This window comes from Podarcis pityusensis (assembly GCF_964106645.2).
Source record: "Podarcis pityusensis genome assembly, chromosome: 4".
Taxonomy (NCBI): Eukaryota; Metazoa; Chordata; class Lepidosauria; order Squamata; family Lacertidae; genus Podarcis; species Podarcis pityusensis.
This window is the reverse complement of record NC_138027.1, coordinates 41,016,396-41,041,327: the sequence shown is the minus strand read 5'-3', so window position 1 is coordinate 41,041,327 and position 24,932 is coordinate 41,016,396. Positions and strand designations below refer to the sequence as shown.

Sequence of the window (24,932 nt, the reverse complement as noted above, 5' to 3'; positions counted from 1 at the left end):
TTCTGAGTTTTGCTTCTGTTCCAGTGAGCCATTCTGGCTTCCTTCTTGCTTTCATGCCTCTTTACTCTGCCTACCATCTGCCTACACTTATGTCTTGGTGCCTCAGCAGCTGCATAAATAGTCCCTGGTGCTCCATTTCTGATCTAGTGATGAAGGCACACCAATAATATGCAACCTGAGCTCTTTGAAATTTTGGTAGGAATTTTGGTTTTTCAGGTGTTGGCAGTAGATACTGACAGTTGCACAAAAAAACCCCACCAGGAAATAGAGTAACTATACCCACAGCCTTATCATACTAATCAATATAACAATTTGATTGATGTTTTATTAAATGATCTGGGCCACATGGGGCAAAGGCATCATCACAGAGATTACAGGTGTGTTTGGAAGAAAGTAGGTCTTCCCAAAAATAAACTGCTATTGGGCAGCTATATAAATTAATTAGGTAAATATGGGGAAAACAAAATGTCAGTTAGAGAAGGATGTGAAATGCTTTCCTTGAAGCTTGCATTTGTTTTACTCTGGATTGTTTTATCAGATGTTTTAATGTGTTGCAAACTGCTTTGATATTTTGTTTAAAAATATATAAAGTGGTATAGAAATGAAAATTAAAAATAAATAAATCCCACCACTTGGGGAGAAATGGAGTCTAGGACATTCCGTTGTGGCAACTGTAGCCCAGGTTTAAGATGTCATTTGGCAATTAGCTTATATATCTGAGCTTATATATCTGAGTTATGAACACATAAATCCTGTTTGCAATAATGTTATAATATAGGACCCAATGAGAAACTTGTATTAGAAATCCAAAGTTATCAGTGTTGGGATCCTGCCAGGGAGATAAAGTCCATCATGGCCCCCAAGCTGGCTGCCGGACGATCCATCGATCTCCCGTAGTCACGCAGTATCAGCAATTAGTGACATGAGCTTTCAGAAATAGCTTGCCACATTCCAGAGCTCATGCACACTCTATCAGCAGATAATGCACAGCCAAAGTCGCACTCAGGAGAGCATTATTTACAAGTTTTATTCAGTGTTGATCAGAACAAAGAAAAACATGACTGCCTGCTTCAGTGTCTACGACACAGAGAGAGAACCGAAAGCAATAGAAAACATAAACTTCCTGTGAACAGGAAATGCGCAGACTCTGTGACTCACAAAGCCTGCTCCCTTTTAAGGTGGAACGGAAATATCCTAACAATCAGAGCTTGTATTAAATGCTTCCAGTTTATGAATGTCTGTAGCTGAGCAAGATCAGAGAACTAAGTTCAAAAATATGAAGGGCCAGTGACTTGACTAAAAATATTGAGTGTTTGAATTTTTTTTACCTAGCATCTACTCCGAGGATTCATCATCCTGGGAATTTTTGAAGATATGAATAGTATAAATATGAAATACTGCAGTATTTTCCCTGTGACAGTATTTGGCTCTTAGCAAATATATCCCATCTGTGTAGAAGGAAGAGCAAAAAAAAAAAAAAAAAAAAAAAAGATAAATGAAAAAGGATTGTATCCAATTGCAGTTGTTGGCGGTTAGATTTTTGATATCATCCATTAGCTTGGATTTTGGCTAGGCTACCCTTCCCCAGTTGGCCATATTCTGCTTATCATCCATAGCAGGTCTGGTATTGAGTGTACCAACCACTCCTGGCTTTGAGCCCAAAGACCCTGGCCATCTGCTGTTCAGTTCTCTGTTAGCGAGTTCCCTGTTTAATTATCTGTTGGCCGACTTCCACTCTGTAATACGCCTGAAGGCCCTGGCCCAGTACTTTATTGTCCTTTCAAGTCTACCTGATCTTTGTTCCATTTGGCTTCCTCTTCTTCCACCTGGTATGTTACAAGCAGGATTTGATTGAAAGTCACAGTCACATTTTGGGTGGTGGGTAATGAGGAAAGAAGGCACTTGGGCATGCTAAACATGACTTGGTGTTGTAACTTCAAACTGCAACACCTGCTTTGGAAGAAATATTCCTAAATGGCAATATTAAGGGCTACAGCACCCTTACATTATCAGTTTGAGGATTCTGTTAATCCAGTGACATTAAAATTGATATGATTAGTAAAAAAATAACAACAGTATATTGTATAAAAGTAGATCTGGCTCACAGGTTTTTGTTACCCACAGGCAAAATGGCTGTGGACTCAAAAGAGAAATTTGCCATTTTAGTCACCATTGGTAGTCGTGTTGCCGCTTCCCTTAACCCAGCAGCTGCCATTTTTCATTTCTAGAATGCATTAACTTGAAAGCTCCTTGATCACTCCCTTGCCTACAGCCTCTCTCTGTGGCTTCATGCTAAATACCTTATCCCACTGGAAGCTGCTGATGGGTAGGTGGTGAGAAGGAAGAACAGCACCCTCAGGCCCCAGGCCCCACTAGCAATGGTAACTTCTTCTTCTTCTTGCTGCTGCACCTTCCAAAAACTTTTACTAGCTACTTAAATAACTCTGGAACACGTGATCACTCTAATTGTGAACTCAAGTGGCGAGTGCCACCAGGACTAGAGCGAAAACTAAACCCTGAGAAACTGAGGGAGATATTGGCAAGCTCAGGGCAGACCCAAGATTTGTAGAAGTTAAAACCTATGGGGCAAAATAATCCCTAAACAGCTCAGTGAGGGCTGAGCATGTGTAGTAGTCATGGAATGCTGGGTAGTTGGAAAAGGGCAGCAGTGGGGAAGTGCCACCTAGGATTTAAATCCAATTTCAGTTTTTTTATTTCAGTTGTATGAAATATATCCTAACAGAAAATCTGAAATTTAAAGCATAGTTGCTAAAGTATATGCTTACATATATTCTTGTGGCAAAGTATTCATATTTTGTCAACCAAACTGAATAAACAATTCTTGTTGTGGTCATGAAGAAACACTTCTTTGCACTGTAACAATCGGCCATTGCTTTTAGAAAGCTCTGGATTTGGTCTTCAAGTAAGTGATTTTCTAATGCTGTTGCATGCAGTAGTGGATGACTTGGTGTGGTAGAGGTGTCCCAGCAGGTGAGTTGCTGCTGCTTACCAGGAGGGTGAGGGGCAAGACAGTGGCAATGTCGGTGCTGTGCAAATGCACAACAGATTTAGTCTGGTGCTTCTGCTACTGTGTTTGCACTGCACCACCCTCCTCGTCCCTCCACCTCGGGGAGCAGCAGTGACTTAACCGCTGGGATGTCAAGCAATGCTTCTGGTTGCATTTATATGTAAGAGCCAGATAAATTTCACAGTTTAATAATTTACAGTATTTTATGCTGTCCAGTAACTTTGTTCTCTGGGCAACTTACAACAAGAAAACATTAAAATACAGTAGTAATTAATCAACCTTCAATAAAACAATAATCAGAAATACAAACATGTCAAAAGCAGCAAGTAAAACAGTATAATAATATACACAGCATTGCTAAAAGCAGAATCTAAAATGAACAAATCTGAAAACCCTGCAAAAATAAGATGTTCACCTGGTACTGAAAAGCATATAAGAAAGGTGCCAGGTGAGTGTCTCTAGGAAGGGTATTCCATAACCAGGGTGCCATCATAGAAAAAGCCCCCACTTAGGAGCACCCAGAAAAAGGCCTCTGAATATATCAAGATAGGAATTAGCTACATATTAGAGGAGACAGTCCTTCCAAATGTACTGACCTGATCTCTGAGATCATCTTTGGAGGTCTTTCTCCAGGCGTTCCTTCCCATTTCCCTCTTTGATACAACAACCTGGGAAGTTCTGCCCAAGTCCTGGTAAAATGTAGGCATGGCACAGTATCACAACAGTGTTGTTGTTGATTGCACTCCAAGTCTGTAAGGGTTATAATTCTGCAGTGCAAAAGACAAGAGGCCTGTATGACTAGAGGTTTTGAATAATGTTATTGGGTGGTGAAATAAGCTCTATTTATTTGATACAGCAAAATGTTTTGGTTTGCAATTCACTGGAGTGTATGCTCATTCAGAAAAATAAAATAAAACACAAAATTGGAAATACGTTTTAGAGCATTTCCTTTTTAGTGATTTAAATTTCCTTATTTTAAACTAATCAAGTTTTGGAAATAAGTGTAATTGAAATTATAAGGATTTACCTTTATGTATGTTATAGATAAGTTGCAAGGATTTCATGGTGGTCCGTAAATGCTGACAGTTGGCTCATTTTGCTTTATAGGCTTGCTCTGCCTGTACAGAAGACGAGAGTTGTCCCTCAAAAACAAGGCTAGAAAAGTCTTGCTCTGCCTGTGACATTGAGGGACCTTTTTAAAGTATGCATTTCCGAAACTGGTTTCAATCACTGCTGGTGGTCTTTGTACAGTTACTTTGTAATAAATAGCACAGTGTGACTGAAAACAGTTTCACAAGTGTTAAGAATTCCTTTAGACTAGAATGTGTCACTTGTGGGTGTTAATGTGGTATAGAAACTAGCAGAGACCCATTTGAAATTGAATGTACATTCCAGCTAATGTAGTTCTTTCATCTGTCAAAAACTAACTTAAGCATCCCTTTTGAAAATGGCCTAATTCATCTCTGTTTCTTAATCTCAGATTCATTGTATGAACATCCATATCTGCTATGAAAACTGGTATATAACATAAGTAAAATAAAAATCAGAAATGCCTGTCCCAATGAGGAAATACATACAAGAGGTCCAAAAGTTTGGTTGTCCTTGGTTCACTAATTTCTTTTTTAGGCCTTTGCATAGAGTTGTTTGTGGTCATATGAAATGTAACCCGTTTCTTTTGTCCCTTCATTTTTACAAAAAGTAGTGCATACTATCTTGCTACCAGACTGTTTCCTCTTCTGCAAACAACAGATAATTGCTTTTCATTGTCAGGCTGTGAACTGCAGTAGGTCCAGCGGTATGCCTCTTGCTTTATTTTCTATATTAGACAAGGAAGTACAGATTTCTTTTAAAAAAATTTAAAAAACCCTTGTGTGATGCCATAATTGGCATTTCATTCACTAAGTGTTTAAACTTTCTAACCAATCTGAGGCAAATACAACCTCTGCTTCATTGCCAGCTGTGCATGTTGCTATGGGAACTCAGTAGGGACTAGCTGCTGATTACTGTTCTAAGGACCACACCTGGCTTATTTGCATTCAATTTAAGTTGGGGAAATTTCAAAAGAAGAAAAGGGGAGCTTAGATTAGCCAGTGGGCAGCCAGAAAAGGCTTGTCATTTTGAGGCTGCCAGTTTGGACGACAAAAGCTGTTTTCTTATTCATCAGACTTCTTGGCAGACCCACACATCGTTTGGAATTTTGTAGATATTTTGGAAATGGGTTGTTGGTTCAATCTTGATGCTACTTCAAATTCTCTTGCATCGTTGTCTCTTATTACCTCAATCCAGCAAATTTCATTGCACTGTACTGCATCTATAATATATTGTCTGATTAAAGTGATATATGTTATGCAGGGAGAATGCTGAACAGATTTTTGTTCTTGAGAAATTTCATCTTGCATTAAGCAAAGGTTGAAATCATAGGGAGAACTTCCATTTTTACCTCTTACATTTCAAACAGTAGGAGGGTTATGAAAGAATGGACCACTTCAGGTTATTTTACCTTGGTTTATTAAGAGGAGCTGTGCATGATATTTTTGCTCATGCACAGAGCCCCTTTTCTCCTGGTTACCAGTTTCTGAACAAGTCAAGTTCTTAAATCTCCCCCCCCCCCTTTTCTTTTTAAGCTGGCTTCAGATCTTTGCTTGCTCTGAAGGTAGTAATGGTAGATTCTTGGTTCAGACAAAATGAGAAGCTACAGTTTAATTGTGGCTCATTGTGAAAGGGCTGCTTGTGTGTGCCACAAGCTTGTATATGGCTGCTTAGTAAGCCAGTGTAATGTTTGTCTGGACACAGATATTGGTGAAGGAGGAGCTGTTTTCACAGATTCTTGCTCATATATTGAGAGCCAGAATGTTAGCCATGTCTAATACAGTGGTACCTCGGGTTAAGTACTTAATTCTTTCCGGAGGTCCGTGCTTAACCTGAAGCACCACTTTAGCTAATGGGGCCTCCTGCTGCTGCTGCGCCACTGGAGCCCGATTTCTGTTCTCATCCTGAAGCAAAGTTCTTAAGCTGAAGCACTATTTCTGCGTTAGCAGAGTCTGTAACCTGAAGCGTATGTAACCTGAGGTACCACTGTATTTTATTTCTCTGCAATGTGAGATTCACACATGTACAGAATTATGAACTTGCTTCCACAAAGTATTAAATACTGAAATAAAGCACAAATATTTCAAAACCCATAGTGCATAACTCCATGCTAGGTTTTCCATATGCAGGATTCCCAAATCTGGGTAGCTTAAATGTATATTGTGCATAGCATATCTCCTGACGATGCAAATGCAGTTCACCACATTAGCATCTGGCCTGTATAATTTCCAGCAGGTGTTATGGACCACATGTTGAGATAGTTGCATTGCATGGGGCTTGACTAGATGACCCTATGGGTCCCTTTCAACTCTGCAATGCTATTATTTTACATATGCTCTTCCAGCATACTGATGGCAGCCTGGAAAAGGACCGTGTGATGTTCTCTTATCTGACCATTTTCCTCTTTCAATTAAATGGCTCTTCAGTTCAGTCCAACTATCAGTTCTGTTTTGTCTTTTCAAGAGAAATAGCCAATTTGTTAGGTTGTTCATATTTTTCCTCTTAGGCAATCTGGCAGTACAGCTGGGTCTATTTTGATCTTCCTGCTACTCAGGTAATGGAGCAGATTTCAATTTTGATTATTTGTTTGGATGTTTAATGTATATTTGAAAATTACATTGTTTTTTAATGTTGCCGTCCTTGAGAACTAGCAGACTATCCACCCCCCATAAGAGCCCAGGATTGTATACTAAGGGTGTGGCAGTCTGCCCTACCCCCCCCCCCGATAATCCCCCCCCCAATCCCCCCCCCAATTTAAAGAGTGCAGAGCCTTAATTTTTCACATGTAACACTAGAGTAGGATACAGCACCTTCAGACAAATATTGTAAGTTAATTTTGTCCGTACAGTGTTAATGAAGGTTAAATAAAAATAATAAATAATAATAATAATAAAAGCTGTGTGGTATCCACAGGTTTATACAACAATACTTTTTGTAGTTTAAGGAACTGCAGCTTGTTTTCTGATGTCAATTTTGTATTTATTTCATAAAATTTATATACCTCTTGATTGTAGGAAAAAACCTTAAAGCAGCGTACAAAAAATATATATGCACCCAAAAAGATATATATGAACAAAACAAAAAAAAGATTCTTAAGCAGCAAATGCCACCTATCCCTTTTAAATAAGACTCCAGAGCTACTTGTTGGACATTCACAACTAGGAAATGATGACATTTAAAACAAATTATTGTGGACCTTGGAATTACAGTTCTAAGTACATCCAGTTCCCTCTTTGCACTTGGCTACCTAGTCCACTATCATCATTCCCCAGGTGTATCTGCTGTTGCTTACAATCTCATTAGTGTGAGTGAATTTTGACAAAAAACATTGTGCTTGCATCAACAGGTGCTGCACTGCCTGCTTCTACTAGGAATCATATCCATTTTTTCTCTTGACATTCTCCTCCTGTCTTACCAGTTCCTTTCCCAGACAGTTGCTTAGGTCACTGGGGGAGGGAAATACATGGATTTTTGACTCTTAAAACTATCACGAGTGATAAAAAGAGACACTTCACAAGCAGGTACCTGCTGTATTGCTCATAGCAACATATGATTTCCTTTATACTGAGGCAGATCAGTGGTACACCCAGCTGTTTGTGGTCTGCCCTCATTGGTTGCAGCTGTCTTGGGGGTTTCAGGCAAATCTCTTTCCTGCCTTATCTGGAAATGCTAGAGATTGACCTGGACCTTTTGCATACAAAGCATATGCTTTATTTCTGGGCTCCTGTGCTGCAGTTTTCTAGCAAGCAGCTGGTGGTCTTCTTGAAAAGGTACCAGAAAGCCTTCACTTCTTTATTAGTATGAGTAATTGCTTCTGTGAATCAAATTAAATACATTGAGAGATACTTGAGAAGCACAGGGTTCCAGTTCAAGGCTATTATTGAATATTAACTGTGCCTTTTAAAAATAATTTGGTATAGCTCAGCACTACAGTTGTTTGAGCATAATGGGGTCTCATGACTTGCAGTCCATAAGAGTCCAGTCAAATCAAGGAAAAGTTAAGAGTTCTGTTTTCACACACACACACACACACACACACACACACCTTTAAATGGTGCAGAATGGTCTATTCTGTGATGGTTGTTGGGAGAATATTTGCAAGAGTGGGTCTGCATTAACAGACCAAACTCTAGTATGTGACTCTCACTAACTTTAGAGTGGGTGCGCTTGTTGATTTGCAAGTTTTCCTTGTTATAGGTCCTCTGGAGCTATTTTTTATCCCTGCCAGATTCAACAACATTCTTCTGAGCCAAATCCCAGTCTTCAGCCCAAGAGCAAGAGGGACGTGGAACTTTTGGGAATTGTAGGCACATTTCAGATTTAGAGAGAATTCTGTGGATACCAATCACAAAATTGTGTTCATGCGAGGGGATGGTATAACACAACATGGATGGTGTGGGAGGCATGTGTAGTATAAAATTGAGATACAGTCATTGCTGCTTATCCCCACCCTACCCCCAATGCTTGGCATGTCCTGCTGGTCCTAATAGTAGAGATGCAGCCATATTTAGGGGTTAACATGACTGCTAAAAATGTGAATTTATTTAAGGATAATTATGAAAAATGTAGGATTGAAGTGAAAAAGGATTTAGAAATATGGACAAATTTGAAGTTATCATTGTTAGGCCGAATTGCTGTGATAAAAATGAATGTGCTGCCAAGGATGTTGTTTTTGTTTCAAACATTGCAAATTTTGGATAAGATGGATTGTTTCAAGAAGTGGCAGAAAGATATTTCCAGATTTGTTTGGCAGGGCAAGAAGCCTCAAATAAAATTTAAGATACTAACTGATGCCAAAGAAAGAGGTGGGTTTGGACTTCCGGGGTGGCGCCACCGGCAATGGCGGACTCCCTCTGAACTGGAGGGACTTGCTCCGCATGAAACGGGTCTGTTCCGCTGTGGCGTAGCAGGGACCCTTCTGGAAATCACAGGCGGATGAAGCCTGTGACCGTGGGACTCGGCGGGCACCCTTAGCGCCCCCCCAACCCGCAAAGGAACCCACAAACGGGCTCCGAAGTGAAGAGGGGGAAGTGGCGCGGTGCTGTGAGTCAATTGCTTTTTCTGCGGAGCGAAGCCGCATAGCCGTTGCCGGAGAGCGCTGCCTTTTTCCTGGGACAATTTGGCATTTAAAACAACCAACCGTGAGTGCTGGAACATTGAATATTTGGACTTCAAATAAGAATTGGCGAAATAAAAAGGAATTTGGACTTAAAAATTCACCCTAATTTGGTACTGAAACGGGAAGGTTTAAACAGGAAGTCACCCTTCCGTTTCCTTGTAGTTAGAACAAAGCAAAGACAACGCAAACTAGAGCCTTAAAAATCACTTTTAAAGGATCGACTTTCATAATTTAAAATCGCTGAACCCCCCTTCGGTAGCAGGAGAAGAAGGGGGATCTTTTCTGAGCTGTTTAAACCTGCAGAAGTGAATCTAAAGCAAAGTAATTTTCCACCGTCCTGACCCTGGAGCGTGGTGTCAGAATTGACGTTTGAAGCTCATTGACCAGAAACAAATGTCTTTGACAGATAGTTAAAAGAAGAGAAACATAGTGACTCCATTGTTTCCTTTCGTCTTTTAAAAGAATAAATATGGACAAAATATCTTTAAAAAGAAACTTTGTTGCTATTGTTTTCAAGAGAAAGAACAACCAAAAGTTTTTCCCCCTAGAGGGGAACTATGAAATTGTAACTAATTCCTGGGAACTTGCAGCTGTCACTGATTACAACTGTGGGAAAGGATTTGTGACAATGTCTTCAGAAGCACTGTTGGGTGCTTTCTGTAAAATAAATGCCCTATTGGATCAGTTAAGCCAGAAGGTGGATCTCATGACTAATGCGGCCAGAACCTTTGAACAGGCAGTGGGAAACTATATGGAGCCCACCCAGGAATCAAAACAGGAGCGTGCCATGACAGAACAACTGAGAGAAGAGGACCTTGCTGAATCTTGGGCACCAGAGACGGAGAGAGCTGCGGCCCAGCAGGAATATAAACTTTTGGATTTGATAAATGAACTTGGAAAAAATCAGACTTGGAAAGATAAAATCTGGTTTGGTTTGGAAATGGGGGGTTGGATAGACCCCCCATTACAGGGAGATTTGGACTTTTCAAGTCTGGAAAGGGGCTGTCAGATGTCTGGAGCTGTGGGGGCTCTCAACTTTGAAGGGAATCTGGAACATGTTTGTAAATATTACATTGAGCCTAGCTTGGACTATGGAAAAGGGATTGTTTTGCTGAAAAGGCTCAAAAACACTACCAAGCTGGAGTTCCCACGAATAAAAGGGAAATATAAAGAAGAGCTACGGAAGGGACATAGAAGTGACTTGAGGGCCTCGGATATAAGATTGCCAGGTTAATGTGCTAGATTAATAGGATAAAAAGGACTGACAAAACCCGGGACCAGGAGGAAGGGACGTTGGATGAAGACTGGATTGCTTTTTTCTTTTATTTTTATCATTAGGACTGTCTTATAAAATTGATGAATGTTAGGAAAATGTTGAAATGAAACTATTTGGCTCTTATAAAAATGTCTAAAGAATTAGGTAAGAATGTTAAGGTTTAGGAGAAGTTGGTAAAAATTAAGATTTAAGTTTTAAAATTTAAGGTTTTCTATAAGATAAGACGAAAATAGATCAAGGTAATGTGATGACAGAATAATATGAATTATGGAAAGGATTTGCTGTGATTGTTATAAAACAGGATACAGGAAAAGGGAGGAGGAGGAGGTCAAGGAAAGAAAGTATTGAAAGTGGAAAATTGGAGAATGATGGTTTTATTTTTTTTTATTTTTTTTATTTTGTGTAATTTTCAAAAAATTCTTTTTTCAATAAATATCATTTTTTAAAAAAAAAAAAAAAGAAAGAGGTGGATTTGCCCTGCCAGACCTTAAACTTTATTATGAATCAGCTGCTTTTTGCTGGCTGAGAGAATGGCTGCTTCTTGAAAGTACTGACGTGTTGGAACTAGAAGGTTTCAATAATGTATTCGGTTGGCATGCATACTTGTGGTACGATAAGGTAAAAGCACATAAAGCGTTTAAAAACCATATTGTTAGAAAAGCATTGTTTAATGTCTGGATAAGATATAAGGATTTGTTAGAAAAGAAAACCCAAGATGGTTGTCACCAATGGAAGCGAAGGCACAGAAAAAACTCAATATGGAGGCCAAATGGCCGAAATATTGGGAAATTCTGGAACAAGATGGAGACAGATTAAAATTGCAGAGCTTTGAAAAATTGAAAAACAGAGTGCGAGATTGGCTCCATTATTATCAAATAATGGAGGCATACAATCTGGACAAAAAAGTTGGTTTCCAGGTGGAAAAATCAAAATTGGAAACAGAATTGTTAGATCCAAAAATCAAGAATTTGTCAAGAATGTATAACTTGCTGTTGAAATGGAACACTGAGGATGAAATGGTGAAATCAGTTATGATTAAATGGGCACAAGATGTTGGACATAACATAATGATGGCTGACTGGGAACAGTTATGGACCACAGGTATGAAATTTACGGCATACAATGCCCTAAGAGAAAATTTAATGAAAATGATTTATAGGTGGTACATGACACCAGTCAAGCTTGCAAAAATTTATCATTTGGCCGACAATAAATGTTGGAAATGTAATGAGACTGAAGGTACATTCTTTCACCTTTGGTGGACATGCCCAAAGATTAAGACATTCTGGGAGATGATCTATAACGAAATGAAAAAGGTACTCAAATATACCTTTCTGAAGAAACCAGAGGCCTTTCTCCTGGGCATGGTTGGCCAATTGGTGTCAAAGAAGGATAGAATTTTTTTAATGTATGCAACAACAGCAGCAAGAATACTCATCGCGAAGTATTGGAAGACACAAGATTTACCCACCCGGGAAGAATGGCAGATGAAGTTGATGGACTATATGGAATTGGCGGAAATGACTGGCAGAATCCGAGACCAGGGAGAAGAGTCGGTGGAAGAAGACTGGAAAAAGTTTAAAGACTATTTACAGAAATACTGTAAAATTAATGAATGTTAGGAAAATGTTGGAATGAAGTTATATGGCTTTAGTAGAAATGTTATAAGGAATTAAGTATAAATAGACTAATAGAGTATTAAAGGGAAAAATAAGGTTAGAATGTGTTAAGATAATTAAAGGATAGAAAGCAGAGGAAGATGGAAAGGAATTGCTGAAACAATTAATAGAAGTGGAATACAAAAAGGGAGGTGTGAGGAGGTCATTGAAATAAGTGAATGAAAGATAAGATATTGAAACTGTTTGATGTGTTTTAAACTGTTTTTGTTTTGTTTTGTTAGTTTAATGTGTTAGTGTTAGGTATTGTTTTTGTATTGTATTGTATTGTTTATTTCTTTTTTTGTAGTGTTTAAATTGTTGGAAAAGTAATAAATATTATTTTTTTTAAAAAAAGAGAGATGCAGCCATAAAGGCATGGCAACCTTGTTTTTCCCATTCCAATCCTAAACCTAAGCCTATGCTGCATACTGTACCCACTTACCTCTGTTAAACACAGAGTTTCTTCTGAATGGAAATGTAAACCATTGTACTGTGAATTCTCACTGGCTAAAAACACTGATAGGCAGGAGCAGCCATCATGACTCATTTTACAGAAATTACATAGACTGATACCTGCACATTTTGCTTAATAACTTTATTTCTAAGAGCGTTAGAGACTTTCTTTCATTATTATTAAATGAAAGCTCAGAGCCTGGGGCCCCTGTCTGACGCCAGAGAAGGCCTTCATGAGTGCCAGGTTGGTAGTCTCCTGGTGCAGAGGGTAGTGGCTGCATCTATGGGATTGCTAACTGTTCATTTCAGTGGGTTCTTAGTGGCACCCTGGCCAGCCTAGGCCATCACCCTCTACCCCCTTGTCAAAGTTCTCTTCCTTTTAAAAGCAGTTGCTGATGAAATCTATTTCCTTGGGGGGGGGGACAGAACCCCTCCTACCTGATCTCTGAAATTGAATGTAATGTTAATTGGAGAGAGAATAGGGCCTTAAACATCAATAAATTTGTCCCTATTTTATTAAAGTGTGGTCACTAGGGGAAAACCCCACACTTATTTTCTAGCATGGCTGTGCTCTTGTAGTGGAGTGGTAGGGCTGTGGGGAGAAAATGCACCTCATTTCTGACAGCTGCAAATGGTCAGGTAAGAAGACCTTATATTACAGCTCCCCTTTCTGCCTCTAGAATTTGGTAAAAACAGAGATGAAGTACCAGATGGGAATTATGCAAACGAGGCATGCTAATTTAGCACACCTTATTTGCATGATTAGCACAGCTGTTTTGCATAATATGCAAATTCTTATTCTGGCTTTAGGGGAGTTGGGATGTGACAGCCATATTCTCACAGCAGCAAGGAGGGGAGAGCAAGAGCAGGGAAAGAATTCTGATTAAAGAGTTGTTCTTGTTCGTGCTGCAGAGCTGGAGAAAGAACAGGACTCTGTTGGCTGTGGTCAGTTACAAACATAGGATTATATGCAGTGTTAGATATACTCAAAGTAGACTCATTCATATTAGTGTACATGATTAACTTAGGTCCATTCATTTCAATAGATCTATTCTGAGTGGAATTCAACTGGATACAACTAGTGTCTTCCCAGTGTGAGTGCTTGACAGTGCAGAAAGCATACTGCTAAGTAACAGTATTCATGTCATTTTCTCTCATGTTTTTTTCTTCTTCAAACCATGTGATGAAAGGAGTAGGGACTAAATAGCTATTTCAAAAAAGTTTCATTTAGAATTCAAGAGACTTCACAGCTTCTAAAATTCAAATAATGGAATAGATACAATCATATGCTAGAATACAGTGCAGATTTACAAGAATAACACAGAGCTGATTCATTTTTGTGCTTTAAAATTAGGCTACGTATATATGCAGATTTAAACTATGTGAATTTAGTCCATAGCACAGACAGATGTCTGAAGTCTTGTTAATCCCAGTTCAGTTCTCTGTGAAGCTTGTGTCTCAATGAAACTGGGAAGTCAGTGAGTTTGTGCTCTTGATTTTTAGGGGTGGAGGTGGGGATCCCAGTGAGCCCTATGGCCACTTAGGTAATAAAAGACAGGTGGCTAAAATTGTTTACTCAAGGACATTTCACAGATTATGCAGAGGCAAACCCAGGTTTACTGTTGAACATTGCCTAAAACAGCAGTGGGAAACGAATGGCCCTCCAGATGTCATTTGACTACAACTTATTATTCCTGATCAGTGGCTATGTGGGCTGGGGCTGATGGGAGCTGGAATCCAACAGCATCTAGAGATCCCCCCTCTAGTTTAGAGGGAGTGGCCGCCAGTCATGGCTGCCAGTCATGACTCCCTGATGAGTGTACCTGTATGATAGACATGTAGTTCCTACATTCACGTTTTATATCAAAACATGTTAGCTACATGCCCTAAAAATGTAGTGCGTGAAATAGTAAGATTTCCTGTCCCACTTCAAGAGAGTCTACTGAAATTTGGTTTACGAATTACATAATTGCAACTGAAATTATGTATAATTCTATATTCTGATTGTGAATTGTTTTTGTTTGTTTGTTCTGAAATTGCTGTTTTCTTTTGATTGTGTTAAATGTTATTTTGGACAAGTAAGCACTGATTTGCATGGGGCTTGTGCTCTGGGTCACAGTGCGCATATGTGAAATCGCTTGCAGTTGAAACGCCCTGCTCTGCCCATTTAGTGACATTGTTTTATTACGTCTCCAGGTCACTTCAGGGTTTGGCGCTTTGCGTGATCACGTACAAACGACTTGCACCTAAAACAGGTGTTGCCTGCATTTTGTTTTTATTGTGAGTTGCCTCCAGAGCCTTGTGGGGTAGAAGAGCAGGTTTTACAATTTTTTTTACTGTAGTTTAGCAGTCTAATCTGAGGTAATCTCTAAAAATATTAATTAATTACCTGTTTTGAAGGGCGAGTTTACATAACCTATATGTTAATTATTTCCTTTATAACCTACCTTTTGAGCTCAGAACCTGGATCTCCCCAGTCCTAGACAAGCCTTCTAACCACTATGCTACACTGACTTCAATATATCCTGGTGTCTTTCAGAGAGTGGTTGCCAAATTTAATAGCAGATATCTGTGGCTATAGCTTTTATGTATGTTTTGGTCAGAAAAATAGGAATAAACATCGCTGTACTTTTTACATTTTTGCTTCCAGCAGAGCAGTCTACTCACTGGGATTGTGCCTACTTCTGGCCACAGTGAGAATCCTTCTCTAACGAATTTATTCCTCTAGAAGAAGAGACTCTCTAGGTACCCAGTCTGAACAGGGTAGGGTCCCAACTTTTTGAAATATTAATACACCAACTTGAATGTGCAAACTTAGGAACCAAGAAAAGACAGAGAAGGTGACAGAGACAGCCCTTTTTGTACCATTCATAATCCCCCATCAATCAGTGAAAAGAGAGGACATGTTACTGAGTAGTTGCCTAAACTCTTCTACATCCATCACGACAGAAATTTTGCAGATAAAGCAAAATTTCCATTTCTCCCTTTGCCCACAAGGCAGTCAGGAACAGTTCAAGAGCAGCTCTATCCCCCTTTAGGAACAAAAAATCCAGTCTTTCAGGATATTCTGCATTACACCACTCAAATTGTGGGGTTTGTAGGTGACCCAGTTTGGAACAACCCCCCCCCCAAACGTATTTGCATACACACACAGGCTGGGAGCCTCAATGGTGCCCCTCTGGAGGCTTCATCCGGGACAAAACACCTGGGTTAGCATGCCCCCCGCCCCGGTAGCTCTGCAAAAGAGCCAAATGTAAATGTAAACAACAGCATTCAGTGTGGATAACTTTCTTGGAATGATAGATATGAGAAAGAAAAAAGGCAGAGATCAAAGCATGGCTATTAAGTTTTCCAAGATTATGGGAATTAAAAAAGACTCTTAAGGGTCTGTTGCAAACTATTGCACAAGAGTTGTATTAGTTTCCTGGGTTAAGGCTATGATAGGAAAACCCAGGCATTGACAGACAATGAGATCCCTTGAAGCCCTTGCAAAATTGAGTTCAAAAATTACAAAAACAGTGGGGAGCAGATATCTAGCAATAAGTGAAGGCTTCAAGCAAAAATTGACCGAAACAGAACCATACTTCTAGTTTTGGATTCCTGTTAAAGTTATTGTTAAGCCATGGAGAGTTTTCCCTAAGTCAATAGAGGGGAAGGTCACTGTGGAACATAGTGGAATTTTCATTTTCCCACTATGGGTGGTCAGTGATAAAGTGCAGGGGAAGTGCAAAAGGAGTCTTGCTGCAACCTTTTAGCTTGGGGGTTCCTAGTGCTAATGGGTGCTAATGCATTTAATTTATCCCAGGAGGATGCTCAGTGCTTCCTGTATAGTTCTTTCCCCCTTCAGTACCCTAGGAAGTCAATCACTAGGTGTGCTGCAAAGCTTAATTAAATTGGAACTGGGCAGAGAGCAGGGTGTATATACATTCCATAGACCCCCACACCTACTGAATATAGGGTGGAATGCTTAGGTAGTCTGTGTTAACATGACTAGTCCTGTGCTAGATCACTTTTCTAGCAATATAGAGACGTTTGAACCAATAATCTTGGGAGACACTCAGAATGGAGGAATGTACTTACATAGCAACAATATTCAATCTACTTGTCTCTTCTCAAAAGGTGTGGCAAATATTTGAAAGATAGCTGACATGTCCAAATTAATTGAGACATGTATTTTTTAATGTATTTTTATTAAAGATTTTCTTGATTTACAAAGGTATGTGCAATGTCTCTCTCTCGTAATTTTTTTCCATGTAACATTTAAAAAACAAAAAAACCAAATCGGTTTCATTTGTTGAGACATTAGGAAGAATAGGGGGAAAGAGGTGGGGGGAGATGAGTGGGGTTGGGGTTGGGTGGTGATGTTTCTATTTTACTTAATATATGTGGGGTTTTGTGTCAGGAGACATGTATTTTTTGAGTTGGCAAATAAATCAGAGACTTTTGAAGTAAACTGTTTCCTCCTTACTGAATTTATAAAATAAATTAGCCGTGAATAGTTACAAGGATTCATCTTTGATTTGATACTATTTGTAATTATACCCCTGATATTTTGTATATTTATTTTTTACATGTTTAAAATAAAAAAATGACATGGTAAGCCACCCTAGTTTGAAGTTATGACATGGATTATGACAGGTGATGGCTAGTTGACAATTTATAAATGTTTAATGTTTAGGGTAAAAGCTAGAGGTGTCTTGTATGAGCATCGTGTACTTCTGCTTATGCAACAGAACTTCACCATCTCCTCCTACAGGGAACCAGGCAGAGGGCCTTCTTGTCGGTAGCGCCCTCCTACATCAGATGTCAAGGCAATAAAGAATTACACAACTTTTAGAAGACATCTGAAGGCAGCCCTGTATTGGGAACGTTTGACGTTTTATTATGTTTTTATATTCTGCTGGAAGGGGGACCCAGCCAGATGAACAGGGCATTACTAATAAAATTACCACTGCTACTACTACTACTACCCCACATTCCTCCAAATGCCACCTCTACCCCAACTCCACCCTGCCCTTCCCCAATTTCTCTTTTCTCTCCCCCATACCAGAGCATAAAAACACTCTCACTCAGAGAGAGAGAGAGAGAGACCCTTCTCCCCACTCCCACAAATCATTTACTACAGACATGAGTCTGCTCCCTTTTCTTCCTGCCCCTGCCTTTGAGAAACAGCCAGTGAAAGCAAAGAGATGATGGACTAGGACAAATACAGTATAAAGAGATACCAGGTCAATTATACACCTCAGTTTACATACCATAGCTGTGGGTAAGCAAATGGCACAGACCACATGTAATGTGTAAAACTAAATAAATTACATTTTATTTTAAAATAACACTATGAACCAATGGTGATGTTAGTTTGTATGGTTACTGTATATTGAATTTTACTTACTTACTTACTGTTCCTTTAACTCAGAATGATTACACAATAAAGTACTCTTTTTTAAAGAAGATACAGTACTTTGAGTTATTCCATCCCCCCCCCCCCCCCCGGTATTTAAACCTAAATTTTCCTAAAGGACTCACACCCAGTTTGCACTCATCAACTAGACCCTTTTCACTGCCTATGCCCTTTTGCCTCTGGAGTCTCTCAAGCTTGAGTTCTGCTGAAGTCTTTGCCTAGGTATAGCAACTTCTCTTACTTCAGGCACTCAGCAACCCCACTGACTCTTGCCTTCAGAGTTCTTCAGCTCTTGGTTTGTCCCAGGTATCCCAGAACTTCTAAGCCTCAGTGTCCTCCACCTGGCTGCAGCTTCTTCTCAGCTTCTTCTTGAATCTTCTGTTGCCGTCTTCTGCTGCTTCTCTTCCACTCTCAAGGCACACTATTGGCTGGAGACTTCCCATTTATGTCCAAACAGGGTCTCCCTCCCACCAGTCATTTCAAATTTGGGTGAAATTCACCTCCTTCATCATGCCACAACTCTGGTTCAGCGGGTTGAGACAGAATGTCCACTTACTAAACCAGTTAGAACTTGCAAATTTTCAGTCCACAGTGTCTGTCTATAAAACCAGAAACCTCAGTCTCAGAGCTCTTATCTGCCACAAAGTAAAGTGGCAGTTAACTGAACATTGCAGCCACCTGCAGGCTCCCTCTGAGACTTTGTGTTTGTCACAGCTCACAGCAGTAAATCAAGATAGTTATAGCCGATTAACCCTTTACATTCAACAGTGTGAATTCCCTTATACATTCCTTTGACACAAAACATTACCTAAGAATAAAAAGTGATTTCTTCACATGGATTCTCCCTCCCCCTTTTTTTTACACAAAGACTGTTTACTTATGAGTTCAAAGAAAGAATAGAATTGCCCGAGATTGAGAAGGTAGACATCTTTGAGTAGGTGGTTTAGCTGGGAAGTAGATTTCTGCCAGATTTGGTCTGATGAAGAAATATGAGAGCAACAATAAGGGGAGCTTCAGAAATGGCATTTACTTGCTCATTTTTATGAACTATATAGGGAAGCATGAAGATGGCTGAAACTGTATGCTAGGTGTGCATGTGTCTGTGGACTATTAGAAAAGTACAATGTTTGAAGTGGTACTGAATTGCTAAGAAGCAGTTGCATCACAAGTACTGTATCTGTTGTGGGCTTGTGTCAGTGAAGCTTCTGGCTTCGGTTAGCAGAATAGGTGTGGGGCAACAGAAAATATATCATTGTTCCAATTGGAACATTTCTGTTTGCATTTCTGAAGAAAGTGAAAGTTGTCATTTTGACTAAAGTAAAATTTTCACAAAAATACTTGAGATCGGGAAAGGAGCAAACCAGGAGTGGTCCAATACCAAGCTCCTGAAGATTTTTCTAGAAACAGGAAGTCAAAATATTGGCAAACTGAAGATCCAAATCACACATTTCAAATTTAAAAATTGGTCTCACACATCCTTGTTCATCTGAAGAGCTGCAGGCTCTCAATGGCTTAATTGTTCAAGAGGTGATCTTAGCTGATGACAGGAATGCAAGATGATGTTGCCTCCCCTCTACCAATATATGTTTGTGTTGTCTAACACCTGCAAGTTCATTAGAATGGCACCCAGGTATTATGAAACATGGAAGTTTCATAGATTGTGTTTTAAGTTTTTGTTTATGCTGAACTTGTTGAAGCTAGGCTGATCTGTACAGTTGGTGAACAGGACATACTGGTAGTAGTTACATAGCTATGTCATTACAAATGATACAGGAATGGCACAACCTAATGGTTATGTATTAGAACTTTAAAGGGCTAGGTAAAGGTAAAGGGACCCCTGACCATTAGGTCCAGTCGTGACCCGTGTCCTCAAAGGGCTAGGAGACCAGCTCAAATGCAGTACTGTATTGGATTATTTGTGTGTGGGGGGGTTGTTTCACAGCTTAATATCTACTGGGAAGAACATACAAGGAGGCCAAAGCTTTAGTACAGTGCACATTTGCCATTTTGATTAAGAAACATGCGTTGAGGATGGTTTAAGAATGCTGTACTGCAGGTCCTCTGATTTTGCCTCTTTCATTTTTTGGCCCATCATTCCTCATACTTTATGGTTTATTATGTCTTGCCTACCAAACCCCAGGCTAGCACAGTAGTGCTAGATGTTATAGGACCCTGGAAAATATCAGACCACACTCCTGTGCTATTGCAGTTCCAAGAACATCTGCGTCTGATTTATTCAAATCTCTGTAAGTTCAATACTTCCCTTTTGACCAAAGTTCATGAATAACAGCCACAAGCCTTTCAGTAATATTTTGTCATGAAAGACTATAGGAAATACATGGACAGTAAAATACAGATGAATGAGGTTAAACAAGCAATAGCCAGTTTTAAAGCCCACAAATCTCCAGGATCTGATGGTCTCTGAAGTGATTGGTGTTTTTTTAAAAGATTCAAGAACAACATATTATACAAAATCCCTTATTCCTGGTTCTATTTGTGGATTATTGTAATTCCAGAACTACAGAAGGATTTGAATGATGTTCCTTTATAACTTCAGCTTTTTATTTAAAAACTTGACTGCAAAATATTTACTGCAATTAACGGCAACTCATCTCAATAATATTATTTCAAACTCAGACCAGGCAAGATTTATAAAAGAGAGATAAATATCATATCCAATCAAGGAAAGTATAGATTGAATAATACATAGTAGATGTCCAGAACCCCCTTGTGTATTTTTGCTTTGGATACATAGAAAGCATTTGATTGCATTGAATGGCTTTTCTTGTGTGAGTGTTTAGAAGTTTCGAATGGGTGCCCTTTTCTCTCAAGTCATTGCACTTTATACAGCCTTCTCTGTGGTGGTGCCTATGAATCACTTCAGCTCAGAACTATACAAAATCTCCAGGATTACAAAGGAAGGTTGCTCTCTATCACCCTTGTTTGTTTGTTTTTGACCCTCAAACCATTATCTAAAAAAGATGAACTTTAATTTTGTTACCAGGAAAGTTCAAGGAGATTAAAACCTGGAAGACCCCTCCCCCTCCTCAAAAAGCAACTCTTCTCAAAGGCTATATAACTTGTTAGAAGAAAATTTTATGACAGGTCTTGTTGGCCTGAAATCTATAAAGGAGAAATCACTGAAAAGAATAAACAATCTGCAACGAAACACAAAGAACACTATAAACCAATCTACAGTAATGTAAGATATTCTTAAATTGTTCCAACAGTAGTATGGTGGTACCTCGGGTTACATACGCTTCAGGTTACAGACTCCGCTAACCCAGAAATAGTACCTCGGGTTAAGAACTTTGCTTCAGGATGAGAACAGAAATCGTGCAGCAGAGGCGCGGCAGCAGTGCGAGGCCCCATTAGCTAAAGTGATGCTTCAGGTTAATAACAGTTTCAGGTTAAGAACGGACCTCCAGAACAAATTAAGTACATAAGCAGCAGTACCACTGTAGTAGTACCTGGATCGTCTTGTAAGGATGTTGTAAAGCAGGTCAGCGGACTGCTGACGAGGATGTCAGATATGGTGACAATGTGCATCGGGGAAGCACTTTGGGATGGTGTTTTAGAGATTGAAAACACTGCTTTTGGGTGGAGGGTGTACTCAAGGGTACACAGTACTGGCACCTTTCCTCCCTCAAATGTTAAAAGTGTGGCACTTACTGTAACAACTTCATACCAGCACCTTATATATTAGTTCTCGAAGCTACCAACATGAGTTTGACCAAACTGCAGGAGGCAGTGGAAGAAGGGAGTGCCTGGCTTGCTCTTGTCCATGGGGTCACGAAGAGTCGGACACGACTGAACAACAAATACACACACACACACACACACACACACACACATAAGCGCACTGATTAAAACTATTAAGTATTGGGTGGTTAAGTATTGGGTGGTTTAAGTTTTAATTGATTAAATATGCATATGAATTAAGCATTTTAAAGAAGGCAACCAAACATACATGTAGCAGCAAGCACCATTTTGAAAGATGCCTTCCTTCTTGTATCGAGAAGAGAGTTGATGTCTCTCCTAAAGTGGTGACAGGCATCCATAGCTTTTCTCTGTTACTTGTGCTTAAACTATGTGGTATTTAATCAATTAAATATCCTCTTTTCAGTTAAAGTGGCCCATGTAATGAACAGAATCCTGCAAACCGTGTAGAAAGCTGAGCGTATTTTGTAGGTCCTGCAAATTGTGAACTAGAAAGCCACAGGATTTTTTGAGTCTAGACTTTGACAGGTCTGCTATATCACCTCTGAGTATTCTGCTGGCTATGACTTTTGCTATCTCTCTGGCATTGTGACTTGAAAATTGTAATGGGCTATAAGGATCAAGAAAATATTGGGTTTGTGCTGGATTTGAGCTAGCAGACAATTCTTTTTTTGTTGCCTTCTAGTTAAAATGAATTTTAGAATCTATGAAATTCAACTGTTACAACTTCCTTTCTAGATGCAATGATTTTTCACCATGGATGAGAAAACATTTAAATTTTTTTTTTGAAAAAAGGGACTTTCCTTCACACCAGTAGCCACTAAGTACCAACAATCAACAGCTCTTTTGATTTCTGAAGTGCAACTAGATTATGCAATGTGTAACATTCCAGTCCCGTGTTCTGCTTTTGAATGATCCATGCTTTTTAAAAATTGCAGCAGATAGCATTAGAAGAGTTTATTTCATCATTTTGTTGGGCCCTTTTGTGGGGGAGAAGTCTTCACATGACCATTCATTTCCCTTCTGACATTTACTTTCTAATCACAGAGTCTTAAATTACTCTTATACAATCTTTGTACAAGAGTTTCTGAGTGGCCCTGATGATTCAAGAAGTACAGTTGTAAAATAAAGTTTACTATAAAGACTATTTGTTTAGGAAGACTGTTTATTTAGAAATACAATAATTAAGTCAGACTATTTATTTAGGAATTAATGTTATGTACATATACAGATACATATAAATTAGGAGCCAGCAGCTCTAGATAACAGCAACTTTATTAGAGGTACAGGGAGTGAGAATGGTCAAATATTACTTGTTACATCTACCAGTGTTGGACTGCCTTTGCAAAACAGCAAACATGAATTGCTTCCTATATGCTGCCTAAAGTTATGTGGCTTCTCCTTGTACACAATTATGTGTGAGAGACTGTTAAATTATAGCATAACACATTTGGAAAAGATCACATAAATGTGCAAGTAGTAGTTAAGACAGGTTTGTGTTCAGCTCCTACCTTGCTAATTGTTTTCTTGGGATTATTTGGATTCTGTAGAAAGCTTTTCCAAATCTCCTTTATTACTGAAGTCATTGTTGCCAGCAGGAATAAGATTAAAGGTGCTTAAGTCTGTAGAGTTGTTTCTAATTTGTATATGTCATTTCAGTGGCATTTTAACAGAATTTTGTCTTGCCTCTTTCCCCTCCCTACTTCCCCATGGTACTGTGCTCAAGTTAGGTCTGAGAAGCAAAGCTATTGGAAGAAATTTCATTTTGTTCCCTAATTATTATGCTGGCACTTGGGAGATAATTTTTCCCTTCATGCACTGCCAATTAATATGCAAATGAGCTGATAAATATTTATATCATGATTTAAATTATGCAGGGAGCGCTTTCAGTGTACTCTGCAAATGAATTGTTCATGGACTTCAAAGTGCTGGCTGCTGTGCTTAACGAGGGGAGATTTGCATAAGGCCCTAATCAGGCGCATACTGATTAAGCTTCATTATGGAAACTGCCAGCTGCAATCTTTGTTTCTATTTTATTAAAAAAAGGGGAACTTTTCATGCTTCAGTCGCCTTGACAATGTCAGACACAGCTAGTAGGAGAGACTAAAACTCTACAGAGCAACTGAAGTTTCTCTGTTCAGTTGAAGATTGCTATGGTATAACTGAAGTTGTATTTCCTATCCCTACCCCTCCCTTTCTTCTGTTAAAAGTAGTAGTGTAGGTTTTTTATTTTAGAACCCCCCCCCCTTTCCTTGGACTATCTGAATCTGCAGAGGACTGCACAGCAATGCTGGACTGCAGCGACTACATTCTAGGTGGGTACCAGTTCAACTGACTCTTGCAAGCGTGTAATATGGAAATAGTGGTTGTTGGTTTGACTATGCAGTGGCTTAATCGCATATGCAAGACTAAGGGAGGCATTTATTTGAAAGGCTGAGGACTACCAGCGATGTGGTGGCAAGTGCCTCCTCCGTTCTTCATTTTTTTTCTGTGTTCAGGAAGATCTTGTTCTTTATTTTTGGATAGAATGGAGTTGCTCTTCAGTTTCAGTGTCGTTTAATGCAGAAGCTTCTGATATTTCAATCTTAAAAGCATTTGATTTTGGAAAGAAATAGGAACTTCATTTAATGTGTCTGTTTATGTAAAACTGCATGGGGTGAGAGTCTTCTGCCATAACTTCCTGGCCTGACCAGATCATTCTAAGTTGGGTATATTTGTGTGGGTGTAGGTGATATAAAGCCACACTGTTCAATGTTTAATAGGAAGTAAGCACTGCTAATACCACTGCTGATACCGTTACAAGAAGTGATGCATATGGCTACTAGTGTTCTGGCAGTTGAAAAATATGCTTTTAAAGTATAGGCTTCATTCAAAAACATATTTTGCAAATATGTTTTTAAGGTTTTGCAAATTTTATCCTTTATCTTCAGGCCTTAGAATTATAAAAATCATAATCTAAGGATTTAGACTACGCTTACCTTAGAAATGTAAAATTTAATGTGATTTTTGCTTCAAGATACACAGCTTTTCCCTCTATATATGCCGTTTTTAACAATGCTGTATGGAGGAATCCTAGCAAATGACACCTTCATCTTAGTGTGAAGAACAGTAGCTGAATTTAAAGGGTTTATCAGTTCTAAGAAATCCACCCTTCCCCTATATATTTTGAAATGCTGATAATTTTATTG

The 24,932-nt window shown here is 39.1% G+C and overlaps 1 protein-coding gene and 1 long non-coding RNA gene across 7 annotated transcripts in view; one reads left to right on the top strand and one right to left on the bottom strand.

Annotated features, from left to right (window-relative positions):
• POU2F1 (POU class 2 homeobox 1) overlaps positions 1 to 24,932 on the top strand; it is a 101,992-nt gene that overhangs the window by 24,387 nt on the left and 52,673 nt on the right. For 2 of the 6 annotated variants that reach the window (XM_081001511.1, XM_081001506.1), the window contains exon 1: positions 24,017 to 24,059. The exons of the other annotated variants lie outside the window; for them this stretch is intronic. In XM_081001511.1, the coding sequence (XP_080857637.1) occupies positions 24,032 to 24,059 (28 nt within the window). In that variant the 5' untranslated portion in view covers positions 24,017 to 24,031. Of the gene's footprint in view, positions 1 to 24,016; positions 24,060 to 24,932 lie in introns of those variants that run through there. 6 annotated transcript variants of the gene reach the window in all.
• The window catches only part of LOC308474967, a 66,181-nt gene that overhangs the window by 3,730 nt on the left and 37,519 nt on the right, over positions 1 to 24,932 (bottom strand). The gene's annotated exons all lie outside the window — the stretch shown is intronic.